The sequence below is a fragment of the Sinocyclocheilus grahami genome, unplaced genomic scaffold (genome assembly GCF_001515645.1).
Source record: "Sinocyclocheilus grahami isolate Dianchi unplaced genomic scaffold, SAMN03320097.WGS_v1.1 scaffold901.1, whole genome shotgun sequence".
Taxonomy (NCBI): domain Eukaryota; kingdom Metazoa; phylum Chordata; class Actinopteri; order Cypriniformes; family Cyprinidae; genus Sinocyclocheilus; species Sinocyclocheilus grahami.
Window position 1 is genome coordinate 624,946 of NW_015506080.1, and position 20,030 is coordinate 644,975.

Below are 20,030 nucleotides of genomic sequence, written 5' to 3' on the forward strand. Positions count from 1 at the left end.
CTATATATATATATATATATATATATATATATATATACATATACACACACACACACACACACACATACATACACACACACACTTAAGAAAATAAAATAAATTAAATAAAAATGACAAACGCATACAACCACATTTCAAAACTAAAACATTTAAATGAAAACAAAAAAATAAAGCTAAAAATAATTCAAATATACACAAATAAGAAAAAGTAATTAAAACTAAAAGCTTTTAAGAAAATAAAAGAAATTAAATAAAAATGACAAAATATGACATTTATTGACATATCACTTAAGACTTACTGATATCAACTTATAATTAAACTTTATTTGTGCAATAAAGAAATACTCTAATGCACATTTCTTAATATTATGCCTAAAATATGTTTTAATATAATTATTAATAAGACCTGAATGATTTCTGTATAACATGGGGATATTTATATATATATAAAGATATTTAAAGTGTACCTGAAGTATACTTGCAATAGCTCCAATTTAGCACAATCAGATGTTTCACAATTTAAAGCCCACCCACTCTAACTTGTGACAGTATCTATTCGTCATGTGTGGCTTCAACGGTTACTGGGCAGAGCTTATGAGGAGAGCATGTGAGGTTGTTTTTGAGATGTCAATGATAATGACAGAAGTTTGAGAGGCTTTATGATTCATAGTATTCATCATGATTCATGATGTTCGACCTCCAAGAACGAATGTTTCCATTCAGTAATGGAATGGTAATGTGATGATAATATAAGTGTACATGTATGAATACCATTAATTTTGAACACATCAAAAAAAAAAAAAAGTATTTCAAAACTAGTTTATCAAGCATTTAATTCTTTATAACACTTTTTTTTTAAAGAAAAAATATCAAAGACGGACCTTCTCCATATAAAACTTTGAAGGTGAAATAGAAAGAGGTAATGAAAGCAGCAGGGAGAAAAAGAACAAGTCCAGTCTGGCCTTTTCCTCTTTACCAACCTGCCTCTGTCATTTCTACCCCTCCCATTGCATTCCTCTACAAAAGCATCCTCATTTCACACCATCTTCAGAAGAGGTAACTGTTTGGTAAGGTGGGAGACTAACTTAAGGAAAAAGCGAAAAGACTACGTCCAGAAACAAGAGGAAACTTACAAAGAATTTTTTTCGAAGAACTACAATAAAAGGTAAAGTTTTTCTTCTTTGCAAAAAAAATTGTGGATTAAAACAAACAGCAAGGTTACATTAAAACATAAAGTTTGTAAAATGTGAAATGATTTTTAAAAAAAATCATATAAGTCAAATTAAAAATATATTTTATGTGACTAGTAACTTAGCTACTGAAATAATATTACTTTTTGCAGTAACTAGTAGTGTGACTAATTACTAATAAGATTTCAGTAATAATATTACACTTACCATCCATAAAACAGCTTAGTTACTTTTGATGTCTCAACCCCGCTGATTTAAAATCCAACAATAAAATAATTCTTAGATTTTCATAATTTTCACGACTCGCACATGCATGCAGGCAAGCTTGGAATATGGAAAAGCTTACATTAAAGCAGAAAATATTGCATTATATTGATTTAGTCAGGGAAAAAAGATGATCTGATCTTATATTATATTATATTACTACAATTAAAAATCTTTTTGGAAAATTAAACAGTTTCTTACAAACGTATGTGATTTGATCAAATATATTATGAAATATAATCGTATATGGGTAACAGAGAAATTACAATTAGCTTCAAGCTACACATGACAATTAATACAACACTTCTACTTGAATGTCACGATCAATCACTATTGAGTCTTTGTAATAACTTCTGACTGCGATCCAATGTGGATTTTGGTCAAATGATGAGGCAGAAATATGTTGTTAGTAAGAAGAATTTTATGTGGGAGATACACAGTTACAACTTCTGAGGGGCGTGAAGAAAAAATTATGTGACTAGTAGTGTAACTAATTACTGTTGCCAGAAAGTAATAAGTAAAGTAACAATATTACTTTTGAAAGGAGTAACTAGTAATGAGTAATATATTACATTCTTTGAGTAACTAGCCCAAAATTGAACATAACATATAAATCATTACATATTACAAAATTTTTTGAAACACGTCATATTATAAAGTGTTGGGATTCACTATGGACTTCTCTATCTTTTTGTTAATATTGTTAGAAAATAACTGACCCGAATCCTGGACATCATAGCACATATGCAGACATAAAAAGCAAAATTCCTCACTCATTCATGATTTTAGCTCAGTTAAGTTTATCATTGCGTAGACGGAAAGAATACAATTTTGGAGGAGCGGGACAGCATGTTAATTCGAGCTGCTGAATGATTAACCGTCAACTAAAAACAGCCACAATTACCGTTATTCATTTTGCTGGTGCCCACACACCACCTGGTCACCTTCTCTAGCTCCTCACCAATCCATTGCGCTTTGTTAGTGCCGAGTAGGAAGACAATGCAGGGTCTTAAGTGCAGTCCATACATTCTAAAAGCAGTTTTATGAATCAGCCAAAAGCAAATCCTGAGGAGATATAAGAGAAGTTCAGTGAGATCGACATGAATAAAAAGCCACAGACATTTGGAGGCAAGTGTAAAAAAACAAGCAGTTCACTGAAAAGGTGCTCAGTGTTTTTCCTACATCTAAAATTAAAGAATAGAATAGAATAGATTGAATAGAGTAGAATAGAACAGAATAGAATAGAACAAGCAGACCCCTCTCAGGGTGTGGCAGTTACGTAACAAATGCAGCTAAAAGCATTTTAGGATCTGTTGAGACTTGAGGCTTGCTTCGTGATATGGGTTTTCTTAGAAAAGGTTTTTTTTTTCTGCTATAGCTCTGAAATACAAGTTCCTGTATGAGCCTGTCTAAACGCATGGAACGCATGGAAACGCATAAGCACTAGACTAGAACATGTCTTACAAAATATACCACTTACTAATGACTCAAACAAGAAGGATTTAAAGCCACTTCACCACTGCTTTTGCCATTTGTTTTTTTATTTTCTTTTTTAGTTTTAACCCCATTTCCAAACTGAGAGCATCAATATATTTTTTGTGCAACTAATGTATCAACATTAAATCTGTTATTATTATTATTTAATCTTCCTTATTCCTCTTTCAGAATGGGTTCGTCTGGAGTACAGATCGTGTGTATGGCACTGGGAATTTTAGGTCTCATTGCAGCGGTCGTGGCCATTGCTGTTCCAAGATGGAAGGTTTCTGCTTTTATTGGTCAGAACATTATCACTGCACAGGTAAACAATTGCTGCAATTTCAAAAAGTCAGTTCAAAGAATAAATGCGTGTGTGTATATATATATATATATATATATATATATATATATATATATATATATATATATATATATATATAAAACTTATTCATAATTTACTCATATTATTTCCAAAACTGCAAAGTAGATCTTTAACAGAATGTCTGAGGATTAGGGCCCATCAAGCTGTAAAAATGACACCAAACCAAACACGGTCCATGGAACCATATAGCCTACTAAAATCTCATGAAGCCATATAACAGCTGTGTATAAGGAAGACTTAAATTTAAGTCATTATTTACCAAAGATTATTTGATAGCTGTAATACATCAGTGTTTTTATTGTTCATTTTTATTCATTGATTGATATTAAAGCCGAAATAAAATAAAGCTGAAATGTAAACATTAGATGAAAAACTTTAACTTTAAAAACTTTGCCTTGGCATCCAATTTAAATAAAAATAAGTTAATGCTAAAATATTAATACAACCTATTTAAACCTATACATATTTAAAAACAACTGTAGGCCTAACAAAAAAGCACATACCAAAATGACTAAAACTTAAAAGTAAAAGTAGGCTATAATGAAAGCTCAAAATATTATTTCAATATATCCAAGACGTGTAGGCTTAGCCTATTCAATCATTCGATTGTTCGATTATGTAATGCGTCAAGCATAGCCTACCTTACAGAAAGATGGAGACTGTAGTACGATTACAGCGACATTTTGCGGTCATTTCACGGTAGAAAGTTTTTTTTAAAGGATAATGATTAAATGATATGGATGGGAAGGTACATTTCGTATTTTTCCTTTGCCACACAGGTTCAAGAAGAGGGCTTGTGGATGGAATGCGTGGTTCAGAGTACCGGACAGCAGCAGTGTAAAGCTTACGACTCGCTGCTCATCCTGGGCTCTACCCTTCAGGCGGCCCGTGCCATGACTATCATCAGCTGCATGCTCACTGTCCTGTCCCTGCTCATTCTGACCGCCGGCGCCGACTTCACTACCTGCATCGAAAATGAAGAAGTCAAACCCAAAGTGAGTCTGGTGTCCGCTATTGGGCTGATCCTCGCCGGTTTGTTGCTGATCATCCCCGTCAGCTGGGCCGCTCATAATGTCGTGCGCGACTTCAACAATCCACTGGTAGCCCAATCTCAGAAGAGAGAGCTGGGTGCCTGTATCTTTGTGGGCTGGGGAGGAGGAGTCCTGCTCCTGCTGGCCGGAGGCTTGCTGTGCTGCTTCAGCAGACCGCGCTCCGGAGGATCCGGCGGAACCGCCAAATACTACAGCAACAGCGCCTCTGCACCAAGCAAGAATTATGTGTAGATGAAATGGGTTCAACTAAGGAGTAGTCACAGAAATTGAAGCTGTAGTATGTGAAATATGTCTATGTTAGCAAGTAGTCTTTATAGTCGGTAGGTAACGAGAATAACAAACTAGAAAAGGTTAAGATCCAGAACGATGTAAATACTTGTTTGGAGCTACTGAACTGTCATAGAAAAACTGTCTTTAAGCTTTTTAACTAGTTTTACATAGTTTACGGTGTACTGCTGCAATTTCTTAAAGCAGCTAATAAACAATGCACTTGTTTATTAAAATTCAGGGATGGGCCGAGCTTGTGTCCGAAATATTTTCAGGTCATTTATATTTTTTCAAGAGCTTTTTAGGATACAGGAATCTACTGTAATCTGTACAATTGCTATATGATGTTTTTTTGTGTATTAGGTCATAATCATTTCTATTGCCTTTCATGTATTTTCAATAAAACTGACTGATTTAAGACATTCGTGTGTGTAGAATGAACAATGAGTTTTTGACACATAAATAAATCTTTGTTAAAATAACACTGGCATTTATTTCAAATCCTATAAAACATATATTAAAATGGGCTTCAAACAAATCAAAATTCTTTTTAAAAAAGTGAAATCCCCGAAGAGCAAAATTTGGTCTGAAATGGACTGCAAAATGGTATCCCATGAAGACTTTTCACATAATTCTACAAAATGTTCTTTCCAATATGCACCTTTTCGGATTTCATTATTTGCATATTTTGTACATGTCCATTTGCATTTTTCTTTTAAAGCTTCTCTCATTCTATTGGGGTCTCTCTTCAGCTAGTTGCTCTCCAGGTCGCTCACTCGCTTGGTCAGCTGCTCAACCATCTCTCTCAGCTCCTTCACCTCATTCTGCAAGGCCTGCACGTCCTGTATACGAAATAGAATGAACAATTACACAATACTTTACAATTCACTGTGTTAGAGGTTAAATAAAACACATTAAGGCAGAGGATTCCTTTTGTTCTCTTACCACACTGTCAGACTGTCGGTTGCTTGAGGAAGATGATGTGGTAGCCATCAAGCTCTTGATGACTTTGAACTCTTTATTTTTGGTGGTAGCCACAAAACCGTCTTTCAAGGAGATCAGGATGGGTTCCCCGTTTTTACCAGCAAACCAATCATCTGCCTCCAACGATGGCTCTGGACCAATCGTGTCGGGGTAAAGGTCTTCTTGAAACAAGTCAGACTAAAGCAAAGAAATGAAAATGCCGGATTAAGACAGTGGAACAAATAAGCAGCACTTAATCAAATGTGTGGCATTAATAAACTGCCATTCAAAAAATCTGGGGTCAGTACAGTTTTTTATGTTTTTGAAAGAAGTATAATAATACACTGACCAAGGTTGCATTTATTTGATCAAAAATACAGTAAAATGGTAATATTGTCAAATATTATTCCAATTTAAAAATTTTAAATTAATATATTTTAAAATGTAATTTATTCCTGTGATGGAAAAGCTGAACTTTCAGCATCATTACTCCAGTCTTTAGTGTCACATGATCCTTCAGAAATCATTCTAATATGCTGATTTGCTGCTAAAAAAATGTCTTAGTATTATCAATCTTGAAAACAGTTTTGCAGCTTAATATGTTTGTGGAAAATGTGATACTTGGTGAATAGAAGTTGAAGCGAACAGTATTTATTTGAAATAGAAATCTGTTAGTTTGTTTCAAACAAAAAACTCTTACTGACAACAAACATTTGACAACAATTAAGCTGATTTTGACTTGGACAAACTTACCTTACGAGGCACAGTCATTACAATAGGTTCACACTTTCTCTCGTGGAGTTTATAGAACCTAAAATAAATATGCAATAATCCATAATTTAAAATGCTGACCTTTTGTATGTTTGTGGGAGAAAGCAAGTACACTATAAGCCTGGATGTGTTTACCTTGCAATCTCACACTTGTTGACTTCCAGGCCTCTCTTAGGCATGTAGCCCATGCCCTTCTGACTCTCTTTACTGCTGTACATGGAGAGATAGTGAACGTATGGGGCCTCGTCCGTCACCTCAAAGTATCTGATGCTGCTGTCACCCTGTCAAACCAAATACACTGGTTAAAACATCCAACTTCATGAACAAACAGCTCTTCATGGTCATAAAATTTGAACTTGGTTCAAAACTTGAATGCATTTCCTTACCTTGCCACAAAGGTAGACTACACCAGTGTCAGGGTCAAAGAAAGGTAACAGCACCCCACTGCTGGTGTCCAGCTCCTGCAGGGTCAAGGGCTCACTGAAGTTGTTCTGCAACCACAAACACACTTTTATGAGTCACTTGCTTGTAAAACTGAAAAAGAGAGCCTCTGAAGCACATGATGTACTCACAGGATCCCACAGCGCCACCTGACGCTCACTCATGCGGCTGAAACCGGTGGTCAGGATCTTCCCATCAGACACAAACACAGCTCTGACTGGCCTGGAGCCCTCATGAGGCTTGTCCTTCTCCTGAACACACATATACAGAGAAAGTGGTCATATGAGCAGTGACAAATCACGTGACAGTAAATGAGCTGGCAGAAGTATAAGAAAGAGAAAAAGTTATAAAAGAACACTATAGAAATGTTCACAACTTCAATTAATTGATTTACAGTAAACAATGCAACCATATTAATTATTTATGCCCCATGCATTCTTTTTTCAGCATCATTCACATTATTTTATCATTTTATTACAGTGAATTCATGCACGCACACAGATGACGGAGCCCTTGCGGGGGTCTATCACTCGTAATTTCTTGTCCTTGCAGGAAGTAAGGATCTGAGAGCCGTTTCTGTTCCAGCAAGCGCTGTAGATCAGATCAGTGTGCATTGAGTCAATGCGCACCACTGCCTCTCCATGAACCACATTCCACAGGATGACCACATTATCACAGCCTGCATAAAGAAAACGAGAGAAAGAGAGAGGGACGACAAGGTAAGTGAGGTATACAGGGAGACAGATTTTACAGGGAGATCAAAATTTAAAATAAACCCGAGATGTGTGTAAAGAAGTGTGTGTGAAAAATCAGCAGAGGGCGCCATCATTCCATTTCAACTGCCTCTAATTTGCATGAAGGAGTGCATGCATATATAGGTGCAGTTCTAGCCTTTTGGCTATTGAGTGGGGGGCTGATGTCGGTTTACCTGCACTCATTAGCACATTGTGGGCAGTGGGGTGCCAGCTGAGGATGCCCACACGTTTAGAGTGACCGTCCAGCTTCACAACTGGGTCCTTCAGTGGTGATATGAGACCCCCATCTGGAATCTCCCAGATCTATTACATAACAACATTGACCTTATATTATAATAAGTAGTATGAGCTAGACTTGCCACAGTATTATATTTTTCACACCAGTACGGTAGCTGTGTTCAAACTGTAATATTCCGATATTATTGATGGTTGTATCATACACAGCAAAATTTACCCTTTAGCACCACCTGGCATAAAATGCTAGTTGGTGCTAAGGGGTAATTTTTGCTGTGCATTTGGGGTTCTCAAGGGATTCAGAGGGGTCCCCAAACTTTTTGGTCAGCCGAACTGCTCAGGAGTAAAATATTCACTTTTAGTACCCCCTGAGAATTTAAGTTAATAGTTCAATAAATTAAAAACACATTTGCATGCTCACGGTTCTCTGATGTCGGTTAATGGCCCCACGGTACACAAGTAAACATAAAACGTGAATCTATTTTTGAGTGTTTTATTTCCATTGTTTTCATTTTAAAACTCTTTATATTGAGAGCTGCATTACTTACAATAAAAAATTATATTGCAATTGTTTTGTCATATATTGCGATTTGAACAGCAATATGACATTTCAGGAAATAATTATGCAGCCCTATTCCCTGATCATTTACATTAAATGTATTTGTTTTTGTAAAAAAATATATATATATTAAAATAAAGGAAGTTAAATTATTAATATTTACACACTTAAAACATGTTTCTAATGTATGAAAATACCCGGTACATATGAAAGTGTACATATGAGCATTATTTAAGGCTATTCTAGTCGTTATGGGATATAGGAACTGTTCTGGATAAGTAAATTTCCCATTTAAACCGGCAAAAAATTGCATACCAGCATCATACTAGCAAACCTTGTATGACTTGTTTTGTACTCATAATTTTATCATTCAAGTAATTCATTTAATATTGATTAATACTCACCATGACACTACAGTCTTCAGAGCAACTGGCAATGATGTTATCATTATGTGGGCAAAATTCAATGTCCAATACGGGCCCAGTGTGACCACAGACAGTGGGCAGGGACATGTCAATGCGACCCGTCTAAAACACAAATCAAAGGGAGGAATGGGTTATTAAGGAAAACATTGGTCTGAAGGAGTGGAAAACACAAGCATACCCAAATAAACACATTCACAAGACATTCAAATGACTAAATACAGAATGTCAACTCAAAATCTCCATTGCTCTGACAAACAGAGCAGAAAGAGCAGGAGAGATCTCAGACAGATGAGGGGGGCTGTGTCAGCTGATCTCAATTTTACAGCTATGCCTTCAATTATGCCTAATAACTAATAACAACTAACCCGTTTAGAGAGGACCGCACTGTGCAGGAGTTCCCATCAAGTTAAGGGCTGCAATAAGTTAAGAAATATACAGTGATTTACGACTGTACTAAAGCATTGTTGTTGTTAACTTAAACTAAAACTATTTAAAACCACTGTTAATGTAAAATAAAGCTTAATATGAAAAACAAAAGTTTGTTGCCTTGGCAAAAGAAATGTTGCCTTGGCAACTAACTGAAAGAAAATAAGTTGAAGTACTGAAATTACTAAAAGTGAAATAAAGATCATTTTTTATTTCGAGATAAATATTTTGAGGTCAATTTTAAATTAAATGAATTAATAAATTAAAACTAAATAGAAATAATAAAAACAAATAAAAATTAAACAACTAAATGATTAAAACTGGAATTAAAATTAAAATGAAAACTGAAAATATAAAATTAAAGCTAATTCAAAATATGAATAAATACTATAAAATTATATAATTCATATTAAAATAATACTAGTCTAAAGATAATTTAACCATTGTCAGATCAAGTGACTGCTGACTGACTTAAGTTCTCAAGTTCAAATAGATATTTACATCAAATTAATATTTTCCAAAAGAGTCTTTCTTCTGGTACAATGGGGTCCAAATGTCTGAGACCACTAGTTTGACATTAATATCTAATTTAATACAGAAATACAAATTACATTATCAGCATGTCAACTTGAGTTGATTAATGTAAATTAATTAATGTCAGTATTTCTATAGTGTCATGTACCCCCTTAAAGACATGCGTGAACTCCACAAGTGTGTGCAAAACCAGATGATCACGCTATCAGTCTCAAAACTGAGCTTTCAAAACTTCCTCAAGCCACCCGAACGAAAAAAAAGGGCTTGACTCGAATCTTCCTGTTCATTGGGAAACAATGGCTGCCATTGAGCAAAGCGCAGAGTGTAAGATGCACAGCAGATTGAAAATGACAGAACTCCCATTCATTCTCTAGTATAAGGAGTGCAGAGAGAGCAACATATAGAAACAGAGGACCAGAGATGATGGACAGAGAAGATGAAAAACAACAAAAACAAATGAAATGGCATATGAAATAAACTGTACAACCCCCCCCCCCAAAAAAAAAAGAGGAAGGGAAGAAAATGTTTCCACCATCTTTCTGTTAGAGATGCAAACATAGCACTTTTCAGTCATAAAGCTTTATGAAGTAAAAAGTACATATTCAAATTTTAAACCAAGCTGTTTACACGAAGAAAGCAGGCACATCAAGCCTAAGTGGCAGCTGTCCTTTTCTCACAGTTTTTGTCACTCACTCAATCTGCAAGCTGTCACCACATCCTGTGCAGAGTTGACAGCAGCGCACTCCAAATATGGCAAAAACAAGATGCAAGAGAGCATAAAGAGAAGGGATGCTAGGTCTAGTGACACGTACATCTGAAACTCAACCTTGAACTTCCTTATTTAGACAAACACAGCATGACATGCCTACAGTTCAAAATTCAATGGCCTTGGAAGATAATTTGAAGCAGGTAACAGGTTAAAACTACAGTTGGCCTAAAACTATCAGTCTGGACTATCAAGTCCTAAATCAGTTGAACTATACATACAATACTGCACTTCATCCAAGGTTTGTTTTATAAAGACTTTATTTGAATTCATTAAAGAATTAATTTGAGCTTAATGAGTCTGAAATGCTATCTGGATGCACCTTGCTCAGGGGTAGGACAATGAAAGCTCCTCCACCGCTGGCATCCACAATCATGGCCACAAACTTGGGGTTGACCGAGCAGAAGTTGCTATCCCAGGTCATCTGGGAGATCCTGATGTCATCATAGCACTGGTCTGCCTTTACCGCCTGGCCGAAGACATGGCGGAACTTACTGGTCCTGACCACCTTCCTGGACATGATCACCTGAGGAAAGGCAGAGAAGGAAGAGACACAGGGATGAGAGAGAAAAAGCATACACATAAGAAACAATTGGAAAAGTAAATAGGCTATGTTTTCATCATTAAGTTTTGTGTATCTTAAAGTTTGTGCATCTTCATATAGGCTACATGATTATATACTGATTGAATCGAAACTTTGTGATTTGCAGTGAATCTGACTGACTCCAATTGCAGCATTTGATGGTGATCTTAACTCTCAGTCAGTGTGCTTGCACTCAAGTTGTATTCTTCATTTAATACCCAAATTCTCTTGAATTTGAATGAATTCATGTAAATGAACAGTTACAGATAAGAGACAAAAAGAGTGAAAACTAAAGAGAATGAATCTGCTCAACGTCTTTTTCAACTTTCTATGTTTAAAATTGCATTTAGGCAATAAGCTCAAAGAAAGAGGAAGGAAAAAGGAAACTAGCATGAAGTGACAGAAAAGGAAATGCTCGGACTGCTACTTCAAGTCTGATGCCACTTTGTCTGCAGGTTTTAGTAATAAAGCATTTTGCTTTATGCCCCCTTCTCATCTATTTAGCTCTATGTTGCCCACTTTTTTTCTTTCTCATCGCCATATCAAATGCAGTCTTGTGCATATGCATAATTAGTTGACTAACAATCATCACTCTCGTTTGCAATGCATCACCGATGCCCTGTATGCTCACAGCACTCAGTAAAATAAACTGAAAAATGAAAGGTGCATTAGAGCATTAAATAGATTGAGAGAGGAATCTGTCATAACTGGACTAACACCACAGCGACTGTGGGAGCGCAGGAGATGTTCAGAACTTCAGTTACACCACATCCTTCCACACAAACATGTAAACCACTGAGTTATTTCTACCTGCTTCGAAGATACTGCTAAATGTTTTCATCATGATCTAAAAAACACATTTGTTTAAATCCATTTAAAGTATCACAATGATTAGTATATTCAAAGTGGATGGAAAAGATGTAATTAACTGCAGGTTGTACTCGTGTTGTTCTAAACCTGTGACTTTTTTCTTCTTTAGGAACACAAATGGAGATGTTGGGCAGATTGTGAGCGACTCAACTTCAGTCAGTCACCATTCATTTTCATTCATGGATTTTTTCATCCAGTGAAAGTGAATGTGAGAGATTCATTCAGCCTCAAATCTTTTGTGTTCACCGGAAGAAAGTAGGCTAAGTCATGCAGGTTTGGAATGACATGAAGGCGAGTAAGTATAAAGACAGAATTCTAAGTTTTATTATTATTAGCCTACTACTATCATGGTGGCTTGAAATACTTGTTCTTTATCATTTCTTCCAAGCTTAAGATATAAGAGCAATCTCTTACATAGGCTGCACTATTTCTATGCAATAATATGCAGGACTCAGTCATATCAGCTTCATCTTTATCTGGAAATACAGTTGAGTTCTCTTACTAAACTTCCTCAAATATTTAACGTGCCTTGCCACTGTTCTGAAAGGCAGCTCGACAAATTTAGCAATGACAAAATAATAATATAGAAAACAGTAGTAAACTGAGTAAAAACTTAATTTATTATGAACGAGCCGCAGTTTAGGGCTGTGTTTCAAAACCTGCTTATCTAAACAGCATTTAAGGCAGTATAGAAGCGTTTAGGCGCGCCCAGAATGCTGTCTAGTTAGTCAGCTTACTAGGTCTTGAGACGCAGAAAAGATGCAAAATTATGAACCGTTTCCAACAACACCGGACTGGAGCACAACACACAAACACACAATATGATGGGACGGTGGACTGTACCTGAGAACTGTGGCTTGGGAGGGACTCTGGCTCCTGAGGCGAGAGGATGAAACGCTGGACTCTGACAGATGGAGAGAAGTGGGTGAATGCCAGCAGTTGCGGCCAAAGCTCACTCTAAATCAAGGAGGAAGTGAGAGTTTGAGATGGAGATGTCAGATGAGAATGGGAGGTGTCCTCGCTTTGTTTCCTTTTAAAGTGATTTACGTTGCATGAAGCTGCACCTCACTTGATCTCACACTTTATCGTGGTCATAGCAACACAAACGTGACGTGCGCGAGCATAAAGTTTGCGGTTTGGCCGACGTGTTTATCTGAATGTTATCTCTCTATTGAACTTTTCTGTGTTTTCACTCAAATGTCCTACGCTTTCTTTTGTTACAATAGTCAAGGCTAAAACAGTGAAATTCAGCATTATAGTAAATGCCTTTTACTTAAAGGGGTCATATGATGCGATTTCAATATTTCCTTTCTCTTTGGAGTGTTACAAGCTCTTGGTGCATAAAGAAGATCTCACTCAAGCCCCCAGCCTCTGCTCACTCTATGCCGCCGCCACTCACTCTAGCCCTCCGGCCTCTGCTCACTCTAGCCCTCCGGCCGTTCCTCACTCTAGCCCTCGGGCCTCTGCTCAATCTAGCCCTCCGGCCGTTCCTCACTCTAGCCCCCAGCCTCTGCTCTCTCTAGGCCGCCACCGCTCACTCTAGCCCTCCGGCCTCTGCTCACTCTAGCCCTCCGGCCGTTCCTACGTAAAAAGACAGTATAAGTCATTATAATCCATAATTATGTCCCCACTGGATGCAACGAATGCCTCGTTTATAATGGGTTTTCATGTTTTTGAATCATCGCTCCGGCCGGGACACAGCATCAACAGTATGGTGAGGGGTGTAACATTTCCGTCACACACTTGAGGTATTCGGCCAATCACAACGCACTGGATAGCTGGCCAATCACAGCACACTTTGCTTTTCAGACCGATGAGCTTTGTAAAAATCAAAGTGTTTCAGAAAGGCGGGGCATAGAGGAGAAACAATAATGTACAGTATGTGAAAAATAATGTTTTTTTTAACCTTAAACTGCATAAACACATTTCATTACACCAAATACACAAAATAATGTTTTTTTAGCAACATCATATGACCCCTTTAAAAAGTGTACCAAGACAACCATGTTTTCTGCCAAAATGTCGCAATTAATGCAATTATTGTTGCAATTTGGTAACGATATTAGCCACCATTTTTGTCATCCCAATTAAATAGATATTGTGAAAGCTACTTACACTGTTTGAAAGAGGTTAATTTATTATGTTTTGTCATATTTTTACAGTATGTAGTTTGGTGGTAACTAGTTATAACCTTTTTACCTTAAAATCACAATATTTGGGTTTGATGATTTTATTTACTTAGGTCTACTATAAATAAGTCATATAAAGTAAATAAACTCTCTCTCTCTCTCTCTCTCTATATATACATATATATATATATAAAATGTTTCCCCACTTTTCACTTTCAATTGAACTCTGATCATATAAATTAATTTTCACATTTAAATTTATTTTTTTATATTCCGGGAGGAAAAAAATGTATAAGGGTTAGGGTTAATTTCTCAAAAGTGACAGATTTAATAAATAGAGCAATATAATAATATAAATACAAATATTTTTTAAACTTTACACCCACAGTCACACAAGCACTTGTGAGAATAAATAGGCAAACATGAATTACCTGAAGTGGAGGTCAAAATATAAAAACAGGCGCATAACCTGTTTGCATCAACAGTCATATTTCAAATAATTTAGAAAATAAAGAAAGGCAAAAGAGACGATTTAAAAATATAAACCTCAATTTATTGCACACTCGCTGCAGGTGACCGTGGGGTTTGGAAGATCTGTCTTGTGTGAACAAATGTAACTGTGGACACACAAATAGACCGAGAGAGAAATATAGGCCCATAAAACAAACCAACAGAGACACGCTTGTAGAAAAAAACATTTACAACAAGAAATGTTTATGTAAAACTAAAGTTATAATAAATTTTGAAATAAATGAGTTTAGGACACCTAATAAAACAACAAAAAATAAAATTATACATGCCCAATAGGGCTCAGTGCGTGACCTGTGAATGGCTTCATCCAGAAGGTCAACATGGTTTATCTGAACATCATTTATGTTGTTACAGACTTATAAGAGTCAATAGAGCGCTGTGGCCACCAGATGGTGCCAAACAACCAAATTCAACAAAGACACACAAGCAGGAGTGGAAACAAAAAACAACAGATCTTTCAGAGACCTCCTGTCTTGCTATGTGCATTAGTATTCTCAGCCTTTGTACTTAAATTAAGATGATCATTGATAGTGGTAACCCATCTCAGAATAATAGTAATAATAACAATATATCCATTATCATAATAACGCGAAATGTAACTAATGATGAATTTTTAAATGATCATTAACAGGCTATCCAGCACCTGCATACTAAGAAAACAAAGTTATTATAGTTTCATACATCATGTCATTATTTTTTAACCACAGGACATTAGAATATACAGACAGGAGAATATCATCCTTGTTCCTCCTCTAAAACATGGGTTATGATGCAATCCATTTCCTTGAGGGCTCAATGTAACATGCTCTCACATCACCTAACTAACTACATGAATAAACACATTCTTGATCAACATTCTTGATCGACACATTCGGACCCACAAAGGCAATATGCATCTTGAAGGACACACAGTCCAAATGCCTGATGACTGACAAGCCATCGTGACCTTTGCCCTTAAAGACATACAACCGTCATCATTTTTTTTTTCAGTCATCGATTTTAACCAGAACAAGCAAAGAAGACATGACAGGATGAAAAGAAAACTGGCCCAAAATCAGTTGATGCGGTCACTCAGTACAAGTGAGCACTGACAGGGCACCCTGAGAAGAGGAAACCCCAGGATGGCATGGTCCGAGCAAAACATGTTGGTGTGAACACACAGATCTATTTCTTTTCAGGACTGGTAAAACATCTTGTTTTTGGAATTCACATGTACAACCATGTTGGTGTATATATATATATATATATATATATATATGTACAGATTTCGATTATGCATAGTTATCCAGTGGGTTTCAGAGGTAATAACATATCAGGACCCCAAACCAAAACATCTGTATGCCTCTCTGTACTTTTCATAATGTAAAAAAGAGATTTTGCCAACCGAACTATATTACAATTCCTTCTAAACAGTTTAAAAAACCAAAGACCATGTTAATGACATTATGACATCATAGTAGTAGACATATTATTATGGCGTTAACCCTACTAAATAATCTAACAGCATTGTTAACTCTCCTGCCAGGCCTGTCATTGTGATGTCACAATTTTAGCTTTTTACAGTTACAGAATGATCAAATCACTGCTGCCTTTGAAATGAAATCGGACAATCCATATTGAGTCACTCTCTGAGATTAAATATATTAACATTCAATATATTTTCTTAGAACATTGTTGCTCTCTATATTAAAATGAATATATAAAAATGTCAGTATGTATGCCACTTGCATTTTATGCATATACAGTCAACATACAGGTATTTACGTTACCTATATGGACTTTTAAGTTCTTTAATTGGTTTTCACTTTGATCCAAAGCCCTTTTGGTAAAAAAAACTAAAAAACAGTGCAGTTAACTACTCGATATGGTTGTATTGCCTCTGGGCTGCTCTCTTGATTTCATTCCATTTCTAAAGACAGATATATTTGATGCATTAGCTCTGTTACTGCACATTAAGCACGTATGTCAGTGGTTGCATTGCACAAGCATTAGAAATCGCATGTTGTGTTTTAAGGGGATTGGTTTACTAGTATTTGCATGCGCCACTTGATTTCAGAGTCTAATGTTTGTCATTTAATAGCATTAAAGGGGTTGGGGTAAACGGTCCCTGTTCTGAGGGACTTGTGGTTTATTTTTAAAACCACCCTGGTCTTCTAAGATCAGGACTGTCGGGCTCGACACCTGAGGCCCTGAAACATCTCATTTGGCATCGAGTATGTGTAAGTGTTTGTCAGAAACATCTGAGCAACATTCTACCTAACATGCACTGATTCTACATTAATAGGTCTGATCTCTGCTATAGCATATCAGAGTACTCTGGTTGTTTAAAGATATGTGATCCCCAACTGGTTAAAATAATATATATATATATATATATATAATAATAATACAAATAAAAACAGTAGTAGTAGCATTCAAATAAAGCATCTTCAAACATTGCCAAATGTTAAAACATCATCTTAAATATAATAAATATAATGCCAATGATACGGAGTGAAGATAATTGAAATGAACGGCAGGCCTCACTGATGTTTATTCTAAAAGCTACATTGTGATAGTGTCAGTGAATCTATCACATCGTGGTGTTGGTTTGTCAGTTCTTTAAAACTAGTGAGGTCGGAAGGATTAGAAGAGTCATCCTTGGTTTGTTCCGCTTAGTAGTGCATAAGTGTGCTAAGACAACAAATCCAAATGTGCAAACCGGCATAATACAGCCCATTTGGAACAATGTGAACATCTCCATAGTGCAATCTGCATTAAGAATTGGTTTAGTTTACATTAATCACATTTTAAAGTAGATATAAAGGTGACTGACTATTCAGCTTTAGTGACTTTTAACTTTAGTAAGTCTTTTGGCAACTTTTCTTAAATCAAAGGGGCCATTATGAATTATATCCAATCAAGTTCATCCCATTACTAGGGATTTAGATAATCCGTATATATAGCATTAATTTGGCACAAATGAGCAGTACCAGTATTCCCCTAGTCTTCATTGGGGAACTCATAGTGTATTGGCATGTGTAATATTGCTCCATTCTGGAGTCTAATATTCATCTGCCACATCTGAGGAGTGGGAACATCAGGTGCGCAGTGGGCGAGGATGGCCAGCAGAGAATTAAAGCCTTTGTGCAAACAGCACGCCATTAAGAAAATAATTTGCCTTGTCTTGAATCCAAGGTTACATAGATAATTGAGGTTAAAGGTCAGAAATAAATAAAATCTAATTTAGAGCGGTACAAAATCCAATCTTCCAAACTACAGATTAGGATATTAAAACCCTAAGTGTACAAGGCTGAATTGACTGTTCAGCGGCACAGCAGAGAAAATATCTTCTGCAGGTAACGTTAAATGTTTCCCAGGGTATTATTAAAGTCGTGCTCCTGCAAAAACTGCATTGAATAAATGCCCCTTCGATGCTAACAAACATGATCAAAGTCACAGAGGGCACTAAGAAATAAAATAGGCACTCAGCAACTTTAACCATCCAGTAAACGTATAAAGGTCAAGGCTACAAACCAAGGAATGACCCCTTCACCCTTCACTTACAGGTATCAGGGTGAGATTGTGAAAAATGTGGACCTGAACACAGGGAGACGACACAAAAAAAAGAAGAGTGTGATAAAACAAGTAAAGTCAACTCAAGTATTTCCAGTAAATGTTGCTGTGAGACTGGGCTTACAGTACGTGTGTATGTGTGTGTGTGTGGTGTTAGCACTGATGTAACATTTGATATGCTGCATAGTCTGCAATAGAGTAATAAGTTGAAAGTTGGTGGTGCATACATAATTTCTGCACCAGTGGTCTTTGTTTGTATCACCAGCAAAATTGAGACGAGACAAACCGTAATTAGTGTTCACAAAAGCCATGCTATTTTGTGCAACAAATTTGAGATTATGTGATACGTTAAATCTTGCTTTTCGAGAGCCAATCATTTGAGGGCTCAATCATGTCTTTCACTGTTCAGCTACAACTAAATTTAGAGGTTATAAATGCTTTAAATGCTGGTGAACATATGACATCAAATAATGTCAGACCCCATATGTGTGTGTGCGCCTATAAAATGTGTAGGTCTCAAACCCACAAAAATTAGCTTTGTTTGAGCTAGCAGGTCTAAACAGTGCCATGCACAGACAATGTTTATGCAAACACGGATATGTACATTCTGGCTACTGACGGCACAAACAAGCATGTGTGTCAAAGCTGGCACTGGTGTCTCCTAAAAAAAACATGTAAAACACTTCTTATAGACTTTCGTGCACACATTTATATACAAAGCACAACAGCCTTCCCCCAACCCAAACCATTCTTTGCCCAATTACGTCGCATTCCCAAACATGTCATTACTAAAAGAGGTCCTCACGCCCTATTACCCATGATTCCAGACTAGCAGGGGCCACTGTCAGTCTGAGGGACAGTGATACGTGTTGATCCATAGTAAGTCGTCCAGCACCCCCCAGTGTAGGTACAGTATGGACACTACCACCAGCACATGCATGATCTGATGGCTGTTGCACCAGTAGTCAAAGAGGCCCGGGCGGAACCGCTCGGGGATTCGTGTGATATTGATGACACCGCCCAACACCGCTAGTGCATCCATGGTGAGAAAGTGACGCAGTGAGGTGGGACTCCCTCCGCCCACACCTATCCAGCGCAGAAGGAAAAACGAGAAGCGAAAAAGTGCCTGCCAGGCGAAGGAACGCAGACGCCGCACTCTGCTGCGTGCTGTGATGGCACAGTAGATGGCGTAACTGGAGAGCAGGATGTAAATCAGCAGAGCCACTGTGCGGGTGAAGGGGTAGCAGAGAAGAGTGCTGTACACGATGGGCAGAGCTCCTGTGAACCAAAGCACAGTGTTACTATGATGAAAAGCTTTTGTGGCCTAATATGCGACTGTACAGCTCACATCATTCAATCAGAATCAGAATGAGCTTTATTGCCAGGTATCTTTTCACATACGAGGAATTTGTTTTCATGACAGAAGCTTCCGCAGTGTGACAGAATGACAGTGACAGAACAAAAACACAGATGATAATTAAAAAAAAAAATAGAACAAGTAAATAAGGAATAACAATATATAAATTGACAATTGTATGTGTAGGTATATTACAATAGACAGTTTTGTATGAACAGGTATATTATGTGCAAATTTGAGGTGTAGACTAAGTATGTGTGTTAGATAAATAAGTGTATGCGTGTATAAATAGTGTTGTGTGTTCCACAGTTATTGTCAGGTGTTCATGAGATGGATTGCCTGAGGGAAGAAACTGTTCCTGTGTCTGGTCGTTCTGGTGCTCAGAGCTCTGTAGCGTCGACCAGATGGCAACAGTTCAAAGAGGGAGTATGCTGGATATGTGGGGTCCAGAGTGATTTTACTAGCCCTTTTGCTCACTCTGGATGAGTACAGTTCTTGGA

General features: G+C 36.9%; 2 protein-coding genes across 3 annotated transcripts; one reads left to right on the top strand and one right to left on the bottom strand.

Moving 5' to 3' along the window:
- The first annotated feature begins 1,046 nt into the window (after positions 1-1,046).
- Positions 1,047-5,110, top strand: LOC107563996 (claudin-4-like). Of its 2 annotated transcripts, XR_001606173.1 has the most exons (4): positions 1,047-1,165; positions 3,120-3,252; positions 4,092-4,804; positions 4,839-5,110. XR_001606173.1 is itself a non-coding variant. In XM_016248979.1 (3 exons), exons 2-3 carry the CDS (start codon positions 3,121-3,123, stop codon positions 4,593-4,595), a joined length of 636 nt encoding a protein of 211 aa, XP_016104465.1. In that variant the 5' UTR covers positions 1,047-1,165; position 3,120; the 3' UTR covers positions 4,596-5,110. The 2 variants fall into 2 exon arrangements, 1 of the variants encoding a protein (XP_016104465.1); XM_016248979.1 differs by having other exon boundaries at positions 4,092-5,110.
- A 49-nt stretch (positions 5,111-5,159) lies between these two features.
- On the bottom strand, positions 5,160-13,008 carry coro1a (coronin, actin binding protein, 1A). Its single transcript, XM_016248976.1, has 11 exons — positions 12,802-13,008; positions 10,828-11,031; positions 8,759-8,881; positions 7,735-7,864; positions 7,304-7,485; positions 6,938-7,057; positions 6,752-6,856; positions 6,501-6,646; positions 6,348-6,405; positions 5,577-5,792; positions 5,160-5,473 (listed from the first exon to the last, which is right to left on the bottom strand). Exons 2-11 carry the CDS (start codon positions 11,023-11,025, stop codon positions 5,384-5,386), a joined length of 1,368 nt encoding a protein of 455 aa, XP_016104462.1. The 5' UTR covers positions 11,026-11,031; positions 12,802-13,008; the 3' UTR covers positions 5,160-5,383.
- Between the last annotated feature and the right edge of the window lie 7,022 nt (positions 13,009-20,030).